The 9,889-nt window shown below is 35.2% G+C and overlaps 1 protein-coding gene and 1 long non-coding RNA gene across 9 annotated transcripts; both read left to right on the forward strand.

Moving 5' to 3' along the window:
* Positions 1 to 449: 449 nt before the first annotated feature.
* Positions 450 to 4,573, forward strand: LOC109705658 (kinesin-like protein KIN-12E). Of its 4 annotated transcripts, none has more exons than XR_002214826.1 (3): positions 450 to 1,061; positions 1,138 to 1,293; positions 1,385 to 2,724. XR_002214826.1 is itself a non-coding variant. In XM_020226411.1 (3 exons), exons 1-3 carry the CDS (start codon positions 834 to 836, stop codon positions 3,567 to 3,569), a joined length of 300 nt encoding a protein of 99 aa, XP_020082000.1. In that variant the 5' UTR covers positions 450 to 833; the 3' UTR covers positions 3,570 to 4,573. The 4 variants fall into 4 exon arrangements, 3 of the variants coding, with proteins under 3 accessions (XP_020082000.1, XP_020081999.1, XP_020082001.1); XM_020226411.1 differs by lacking the exon at positions 1,385 to 2,724 and adding an exon at positions 3,534 to 4,573 and having other exon boundaries at positions 450 to 941; XM_020226410.1 differs by having other exon boundaries at positions 450 to 941; positions 1,138 to 1,307.
* A 1,076-nt stretch (positions 4,574 to 5,649) lies between these two features.
* LOC109705659 lies at positions 5,650 to 9,562 on the forward strand. Of its 5 annotated transcripts, none has more exons than XR_002214830.1 (4): positions 5,650 to 5,993; positions 7,228 to 7,313; positions 9,152 to 9,284; positions 9,469 to 9,493. It is a non-coding gene; the product is annotated as an uncharacterized LOC109705659 (long non-coding RNA). The 5 variants fall into 5 exon arrangements; XR_002214831.1 differs by lacking the exon at positions 9,469 to 9,493 and adding an exon at positions 9,443 to 9,457; XR_002214828.1 differs by having other exon boundaries at positions 5,650 to 6,427; positions 7,257 to 7,313; positions 9,152 to 9,562.
* Positions 9,563 to 9,889: the final 327 nt, after the last annotated feature.

Raw genomic sequence — 9,889 nt, forward strand, 5'->3', positions numbered from 1 at the left:
AAACCTAAAGATAGATTGAAAAATAAAATAGATAAAAAGGTATATGACCAATATGAATTTGTTAATATTGCATGATTTTAGCTCATTGGAATTCATACAACCAAAGGATAGTTTAATTTAAGGTTTAGTTTGATCACAGAGAAATCTTTTGCTAATGAAACTCTACAATAGCTGAATTAAACATTTAGTTCTTATTACAGGGGAATGTCCAGTTACACTTACGATTCGGGCTATGACAAATATTAGTTAATAGCCAACTCTTTTATAATACCTTGATGCTTCATTCTGTTTGCTTATTCTAAGGACAATTTAAGTAAAGGAAGCCTCTTTGTGCTTTATATTGTATGCTTCTCCTGATAACTTGCTCATTAGGTTCTCACCATATACAAATATATATATATACATATATGCATCCATACAAATTCATATGTTATCTTGGTCCATCTGATTTATCCATCCATACAAATTCATATGTTATCTTGGTCCATCTGATTTATTTCTTCTTCCCTTTGTTTCAAAGAATATTTTGATCTGTGCCTTATTGTACTTTTATGCATATTTTATTTAGTAGTGCCCTATTTGTGTGGTTAATGTTCTGGACGGTATAAATTGTATGGGAGAGGCGATGATGATTTTGTGTGGACAAAATTAGGATTGTATGGAAAAGGCAATGATGATTTTGTGTTGAAAAATGGAAACGAAGGAATAAGGAAGAATGCAATGCATGAGCTTGCGCTTCTTCTTATCCTTTTCTTTTCTTTCTGTGCCGCTATTTCCCCTAACCAGCTTACTTTTATTATTTTACATATTTTTTTTTGCACTCTTTCTGCTTTATGGGGCTCTCCGCGGGCATCGGAGAGGTGGTGCGCGGAGCTAGGGATGGGTCTGGGGATGGGTCTACGCCGTACGATCCCATCGGTGGCGGCGACGGCGCCGCCACGGTGAGCTCCGCCATAGAGCTCTGCCTCTGCGCTCATAACAGCTTACACGAGTTTTCTCTAGAAAAAACAAAAGAACATTGGATATTGGTGAATTAGAAACAAATTGCATGATATATTAAGGTAAGAATATCTTGCAGACTTTGAATGCACTTTCACTATATTGTTATCTCATGCAAGTTTTTCAAAGTTCGTGCAGGTCATGATACGCATCCGGCCAATTAATAAAGTTGAAAGTGCTCTCCATGGTTACAATAGATGTTTGATACAGGAAAGCTCGCAGACCCTTACATGGACAGGGCACCCTGAAACAAGGTTCACTTTTGATCATGTTGCATGTGAAGACACCACGCAGGTAAATTGTTGCAGGTAGGCTTGCTGGTAATTGATTCCTGTTTAAACTACGCAAAGTCTAAAATGAAGTCGATTTTTTCAACTTTGAGCAGGAGAAACTTTTTTGAGTTGTTGGCCTACCAACGGTGGAGAACTGCATGTCTGGCTATAATCACGTCTCAAAGTCAGAAGGCAGAGGTTGTGTAATACAAATTAAGAACAAATAATTTTATAACCTTATTCATTTCTGAAACCATATTTGTATATCGTTGAAATCGAATTAGGGACCCAAACACACACACACACACACTCACAAATTAAAGAAGACATGAAGCACCAATTACCTAATAGAGCCATTACAATTTCAGCGAGCCGGGGTTCGCCCGCAAGAGCGACGTGTTCTGATCAACAAACACAACAGTATCACGACACCATTTTTTTTTATTCAAATTAAAATTGGAAATTTAATTTTTAGATAATAATGCCAAATTTATTTTTACTAAATTCACTTTCCATTTTGAACTTTAATTCTGCATAGGTCCAACATGTGATGATCTGGATAGTTAATTTAGATAGTTGCTTAATGTTTTACTAGCATAGGTCCAGCATGTGATGATTTGAATAGTTACTTAATGTTTGAGCAGTTTCAACCTATAGAGGTTAAGAAAAACCGGTTTTCCAATTGAATTGGTTCTGTACGTTTTCATTTTTGATCATGTGAAGACATTGGCTTTTAGCACAGCTATCATTATGATGTATAATAACAAAATTTTCATTAGTTCTGGCATTTTCTTAATTGCAAATACGCCAATGTATCATTGAACAAATAGCCAGTTCATAATCATTTTTTATTTATATGACAGTTCGAACTTATTTGAGTGGGCACAAAAATGTTCTGGTGTTTAGTTGTGCTCAAGCTTGGCATTCCTATTTTATTTAGATGAAAAAAAGTTGTGCTTTTGGATGGCCTAATCCCTGGCAACTAGCGCACTTACTGTTTTGCTGCGCTATAATTTTGAGTTTGCACATGTGCTTCCTGCCTGCTGATTCAGAATTTACCAATAGCTCTTTTTTGCATTCTTTACTTTCATGAGGTATGAGCTGTGAGATTGTATCCTGATGTTTAGCTGATGGCCAATATAGTCTGGTATTTTATTTCTGGTTGATAGTCGGATAATTTGTGGGCAACCAGCTTTATAAATGTTAGTTGTGCTGAAGTTTATAATTCTATCTTTGTTCAAATTAATTGATTTCTGCTTTGTTCCCATCTTTTGGCTTTGTTTATGTTCCTACTTTTAATGCAGTATTTAGGTAACCATGAGAGTTTGCAAATAAGAAAAAAAAAAAACTAAACCTATGTTTTATTGTGTTGAAAAAACGTAAAACAATTCTGAGATCATAAACAAAATCTTTGATTAGCTTATCTTTCTCATAGAAATAGATTTTAGTAAAGGTATTGGTTGATATATACTAATAAATTCTTACTATAGTTATATGAATTGATTGACTGTGAGTTACTATTTTGCTGAGGCTTTAATTATTTGTGGAGTTGATGACTAATTGATTGTTTATAGTTTGATATGAGTAACTCTTGAGTTTGATTTTTGATGTTGTTTAGTCTCTTTTTGGCCTACCTTGGAATAACTTCTCTACTCTGAGAGGTGTTTGGGGCTTTTACTATGGTAGAAAGCAGCAATATCCTTTCCGACCCCAAAAGCAGAGCTTCAAGTTGAAACTTCTGTTCTTTCTCACAAGTGAAGCTGTCGCAAGATTTTATGTGTTAAATACAAATTATAGCACCTGAAGTGTGATGTTCAGTTTCTTCCTCAGTTTCAATTTTTGCAAATTAATCTGTGGAGTTTGGTTTCAATTCAATTTCAATTTGATCCCAAGAGTTTCAACAACCAACTTCTTCTTTGAATTTGATCTTCTATCAAGTTTGTACCCGGTTTCTAAAGCTTTTACCTAAGTGAAGTCTTTCCTAATTTGTTGTCGGATTATTTGTGAGAAAGCATTTTACGGATGTTTCTTTGTATTCAATCTGGTATTCGTATCTTTATTTGGGATTAAAATGTAGTAGCTTTGGATAGAGTCAGTTTTACAATAATTGTTGTACTCAATATGCTATTCCTGTCTTTGTTTGGGATTAAATTGGTAGCTTTGCATGGACTCGGCTGCTTCGATACATTGTTGTTTTACTAATACTATCTTTGTTTCCTTTATTCCTTTCTGTTTCTTGCTATTTCTATCTCTTCTTTTCAGGCGATAATGATAAGTAGAGGAAAACGTGGAAAATGATGGCTGTCGAACAGGCGGAAGTTTGGACGGCCTATTCATAAGCAACCACTTCCTATTGTTCTTTTCCTTGGTCGTTGCACACATGTTCCTCCTATGGTAATCTATTGCTTGCTCCTATTACTATCCTATGCTTACGAGAATTTTGCCGACTTAACTAGGCCTTACCTTTTTAGTTTTTCCGTGAAGACTGCTTAAATTTTCCTTTTTTCTTTTCCGAGACATTATGTTAGAATTAAGAAGAATAGCAGAATATATTTGTGATTAATACTAATCTCTATTGTATTTTCTAGGTGATGATGATAGATAAGGAAATCTCACTTCGAATGTCCTCTTGGTTGATAGGAGTGCACACTCCTAATTAAATATGCCTTTCATCTGAGCCTCAAACAAAAAATTCCAATTGGTTTATATTATTTAGCTTCTTCTGTGATTTTCCCCCTTTATTAATATGCCTTTATAATTGACTTATTTAGTTACACACTAACCGCTTGAGCTCTTAAATTATATATATATATAATATTATATATATATATGTTGATTAACTATTTCAACAAGTGATTTATTATTTATAATCAATTGCTAATCAAATAATAAATTGATTTGTGTGCTTAATCAATTAATAACTGCATCTAAGCTATTAGTTTTTTTTTGTAATTATATTCTTAGTTCTTAACAATTCGCGAACTCAAATAATTTTTTCATTAATTAGTCTCTGTAATTATGCATCATTGCTAATTACTAATATATGCCTCCTACTCGCTTGCACTACCAAGCGAGTTTCTATTTATGGCCAATCACTAATCAAATAAAACACTGATTAGTGTGTTTACTCAATTAATAACTATGTAATTAGCTAACCTATTCCATCCCAGTTATTGATTTATGTCTCAGGCTACAAAGAATACCAAACAATAAGCATTTTTGTAACATGGACTCAAGCAAAGCAAAGATGAACATAAAGGAGAACAAGAAAAAGGATGCAAAAGCTCTACTTTTCATCCAACAGGGGTAAGTAAAAACTATATTTCGTAAGGTGTGCTCTAAGAAAGATGGTTCATATAGATTATAGTGAGTAAGCTATAGAACAATAGGAAAGATGATCATATAGGTTATATAATGATGAAACCTACATAACTGATGTTTTGACCAAATTTTAGTTTGCATCTTTTTTGAGGATCCTGTTGGCTATTTTTTCAGTCTGCATATTCTTTGAGGATTCTTTGGATTCTGTTTCTTTTTCATTTGTTCATGGTCTATTATAGTTTTTTTATTGAGTAGAATAGAACCGTCTTGAAGATTTTGTTCCCTGCTCAAAATTTATTTCTCTTTGGGCTGAATCAAGAGTTTTGGTTTTTTCTCTTTCTTTGGTAAACACTCTACCTACTAAGATTACTGCTGGGAAAAAAATATGTAAAAAAACATGTAACAATTGTGTGAATTTACATTGTTCTAGCATTTTCTTAATTGACAATAAACTTATTGAGTGGACGGTAAGAATCAATCTTCTTTATTCTTGATTTTGTTACTAGCAGATTAGATAAAACTTGAAGCCTCCTCTGTCACTTCAAACTATGTTAATTGTGCTTTCTGTACTTTGGTTGCTACAGCTAATCTGATGATTGTGCTTTCTATGATGGTGATTTTGAGACAAAGCTATTTTCTAACCATTCCTTTTGAGATCTGCAGATTAAGTTCTTTGTCCACCAATTAGCGTTTGAATGCTTTAATCTCTATCAGCATGTGATTTTGTACTTTTGCTTCATAAAGAATTTCGTTTTAGATGATAGCTTGAGTTCTGCTACATCCATTCCACAAATTCTTGCAATTTTGCTCTACAAAAGATGATTCTATAGGTTATAATGATTTAAACTTACATAATTGATGTTTTGACTAAATTTTCAATCTGCATATTCTTTTGACGATTCTTTGGATTTTATTTTTTATTCATTTATCATGGTCTATTATAGTATTTTCATTGAGCATAATAGAACCATCTTGAAAATTTTGTTTTCCTGCTAAAAATTTATTCCCTGTTTTGTTGAAGAATATTTTCCTTCCTGTTTCTTTCTTTTTCCTAACTCTTCTTTGAGGCGATGATGATAACTTGAGGGAAGTGCGTAAAATATTTGCTTTGAACAAGTTGAGGTTTGGACGGCCTACTCATAGGCAACCGCTTCATATTGTCTTAGCCTTGGTGGTCGCGCGCATTTCCCTCTAACGGTAATTTATTGCTCGGCAACCACAAAAGTGTGGAAAATGTTTACTTCGAACAAGTGGAAGTTTGGATGGCCTACTCATAGGCAACCGCTTTATATTGTCTTACCCTTGCTGATTACACACATTTTCCTACAACGGTAATTTATTGCTCAGGAGCCGCTTCCTACCGTCCTTATCCTTGGCGGTTGCGCACATTTCCCTCCTACGGTAATCTATTGCTCCTACTGCTACCCAATCCTTATGACCAATCTTGCCGAGTACTTATGAACAATGTTGCCGATTCTACTTAACTGAGCCTTACCTTTTTGTTCCCTTTTTGGGTGATTCTTTAAACTGGTTTTACAAAAGAATTTATACAACTGTTTGGATTGTTCCCTGTTCATTGCCTTTTTAAATACTTTTCTTAGTTTGTTTGTCGACATTTGAATTGAATTCTTCCTCGGATTTTTTTTGCATGCATATTCTTTTGGCAATTCTTTGGATTATGTTTTTTCATTCATTTAGCATAGTCTATTATAGTATTTTCATTGACCGTAATAGAACCATCTAATTTATTTCCTGCTTTTTTGAAGAATATTTTCCCTGCTGCCGCTTTCTATTTTCTGGTTCTTTTGTGAGGCACTGATGGCAAGCTGAGGAAAGTACAGAAAATATTTACTTCGAACAATGATTTCCCAAATAACTCTTTGTTGTCGTTTCCGTGTACACTGTCTGCTACAATTTCTTGCTATTATGATGATTAATAGGTGGTTGTATGCATTTATTATTGCTTTTTTGCATTCTGGAACGTAAGGCCTTCCTTTTTGTGTGTGTGTGTGTGTATGGGGTTGTGCTGTTCTAATGCAATTGTGCATAGAAAATTTGTGCCTTATCATATGCCAGTGTAAAGTTCCATGATTAGATCAAACTGAAATTCGTGCATGAATAATTGCAATTTTAATTCACTTTAGAGAAAGAATTTGGGTTTAATTTAGATTCTTTTTTTCAAATTTCTTTTATAGAGTAGCTTCAACTTTCCTATGTTCGTTCTCGGCTTTGTGCTTAATTTACAAGTATTATCCACAAAATATTTGCTTCTATTAGACTGTTTAGCCTTAAATATTTGTAGCTATTTGTTACGTTCTTCTATTTTCTTTCTTTCCTTTGAGGCGATGATGACAAGTAGAGGAAAGTGGAAAACATTTTGGCTTCGAACAAATGAAAGTTTGGACGGCCTACTCATAGGCAACCACTTCCTATTGTTCTTATCCTTGATGGCTACTGTTGATGGCCTTAATCCTAGAAAAGCTGTAGCTTTTCATCCTAGGTTTTGGTTCTCACTGTTTGTGCATTTGTTGCTCTTGGTTATCAACTGTTCCTGTCACTATCCTATACTCATGACTTTCTGTTATTCTTATCCTTGGTGGCTGCTGCTCATGACCTTAATGTTTGAAAGCTGTAGCTATGCGTGTTTGGCTATGGTTGTCGCAGGTTGTTCATTAACTGCTCTCGGTAATCCACTGATCCTGCCACTACCTTTTACTCATGGTTGGTATTACTGATTCAACTTAACTGAGCCTTACCTTTTTTTTGCATTTTCTACTGAATGTTTCAAATTTGCATTAATTTTATTTTGGCATGGTTTTTTTACATTACGCTTTTTCTTTGTGTTTTTTTGTGCTATTTATTTCTTTGTTTCTATAGATTACTTATTTTTGCTATCCGGTTTTGTTTACCCTGCTTCTGTATATATATATATGAATGGTTTATTCCCATTTCCATAGGCTAATTTATTATGGAGTTTCGCATTTTCCTTGCAACCATCGATTTTATACTTCAGTTTTTCGGATTTCATTGTTCACTCTGAACTTATTTTGATTGATTTAATGTATTTTCACAGTCCTCTTCTTTTTTTACCCCGCCCCCACTCTTCTCTTCTTTGCGGACATTAGTTTCATCTTTTTGAGGCTGTTGGCATTTCCCCAAAAAGCTTTTTTTTGGTCATTGATTTCTCAAAAAACTATCTGGTTGCTGATTTATTGTGGAGTTCCTCATCTTTCTTGCAAGCATCGATTTTACGCTCCAGTTCTCGATTTGCTGTCGTTCGCTGGTGCATTTTTCAGGGCTCTTTTCCTAAATTCTAACCTTTTATTTAGAATTCTAACCTCTCAGAATTCAGAAATCTGAATTCTAGAAGCCTATTGGTGAAATTTAGTATATGAAACGATTGAATCTCGGTATGCTCCTAGCCTTCATTCCAAAAAAAATTCAAGGCTCTTTTCCTGAATTCTAACCTTTTATTGAGAATTCTAACCTCTCAGAATTCAGAAATCTGAATTCTAGGAGCCTATTGGTGAAATTTAGTACGTGAAATGATTGAATCTCAGTATGCTCCTAGCCTTCATTCGAAAAAATGAACTAGAAACCTGGTCTTTTCAGTTTGATTTTAGTATTTGATTTGTTTCTCTTCAGTGTTCTCAAATTTGCAATGTCAAATTAAATGATTTTAAGTTCTATCTTTTATACTTTAGATTACTATCGTGCGCAATAGAACATCTGACTGTTGAGATTGTTCAGTTGATGGTCTCCGATATAAGCTTGGCAATTGGGTGGGCTACAGAATTCATCAACACAATTCGAAATTCCATCGAGAAATCTGAATTCAGCTCAATTAAGCTAGGCAATATGTTGAAATCAGCATATTGAATTCAGATTTCGGCTAGGTGATTCAGAATTGAATATGTTGAATTCTAAATGCGACATATTTTGATTTCCTCCTGCATATGTTGGATCCAGATATGCGTCGTTTGTGATAATGTTTTGTTGCTTTTGGGGTACTTTGCTTTCCTCGCTTTTAGTCCAGTCCTCCTATTTTTTCGGAGTTTCTCTTCACTTCTTTTGTCCCATGCTATGATGACCTTCCCCTTGAATGTGAGATATTTGCGATAATTGAGAATGGGCCAGGCCTTCTTGGTTGGTGATAGGGGCACTTTCGATGGCCTACTTCTTTACTGGTGATAGGGGCACTTTGGATGGCCTACTTCATAGGCAACCAGTTGGCCTACTTCTTCACTGGTGGTAGGGACACTTTGGACGGCCTTCTTCCTAGGCAACCAATTGCTCTTATTTGTGCTAAGAATGCTTTCAGTATACATGTCGGTTCTAACTCAGTCTCCAGTATTGAGTGGGCAGGTTTCGGCACCAATCTAATAATGTTCAATGGTCGGGGGAGTCTGAGCAAAATATATTTATTTTCGCTATTCGGTTTTCCTTACCTTGCTTCTATATATATATGAATGGCTTATTCCTATTTCCATTGGCTGATTCGTTATGTTGTTTCTCATCTTTCTCCGTTGTTCGCTAAGAACTCTCTTCATTCGAAACAGCATCTCTATAGGTGCTTCTGGTGATTTATTCAGTCTTCTCGGAGCAATGCTGTCGGAGCTTCTCACTAACTGGACCTTATAACCACACAAGATTTATCTTTTCTTTCTCTCATTTCCTTTTTGAGGCTCATGAGTAAGTTTTCTGGAAGCTGATTTTTTTCGACTTACTTCTACAGGCCGGAGCTTTAATAACTCTTTTGGCCATGATTGCGATTAGCTTGGCCCTCGAAATACTCCCGCATGTAGATAACTTTGCACATATTGGGGCATTTCTCACTAGCTTTCTCTTAGGTTTTGTACTACTGCTCGAACCTCAGTTTGCATAGTTGGAACGGCAAAATCTGCCTCCTGGAAGGATGGTCCCACAGAGACATAAGGCTTACCAGTTAATGTTATTGGTTGTTGCGCTCACATTGATCATAGTTGGGTAAGTATGCTCTTATACTGAGTTTTTACCAACTGATTGTGTCGGAAAATGACTTTTTATTGTCTTAGGTAGCTGCAATTTGCAAATAGCCCCTAACTAAAGTTTTTTTTTTAAAATGGTCATATCAAAAATTTATTTGCAAAAATGGCCCTTTGTCTCACCAACTCACAGCGCCACGCGGCGGGGTCCTGGGACCATGGTTTAAGTTGAACACGGTGAATCATTCACCGGGTGTCAATAGCAAGGTTTTTGCTATAGACGAACCGGCTGAAATGTCACCGGTCCCAATACAAAAATGGTTTCTGCAGGTA

The sequence above is a fragment of the Ananas comosus genome, unplaced genomic scaffold (genome assembly GCF_001540865.1).
Source record: "Ananas comosus cultivar F153 unplaced genomic scaffold, ASM154086v1, whole genome shotgun sequence".
NCBI lineage: Eukaryota > Viridiplantae > Streptophyta > Magnoliopsida > Poales > Bromeliaceae > Ananas > Ananas comosus.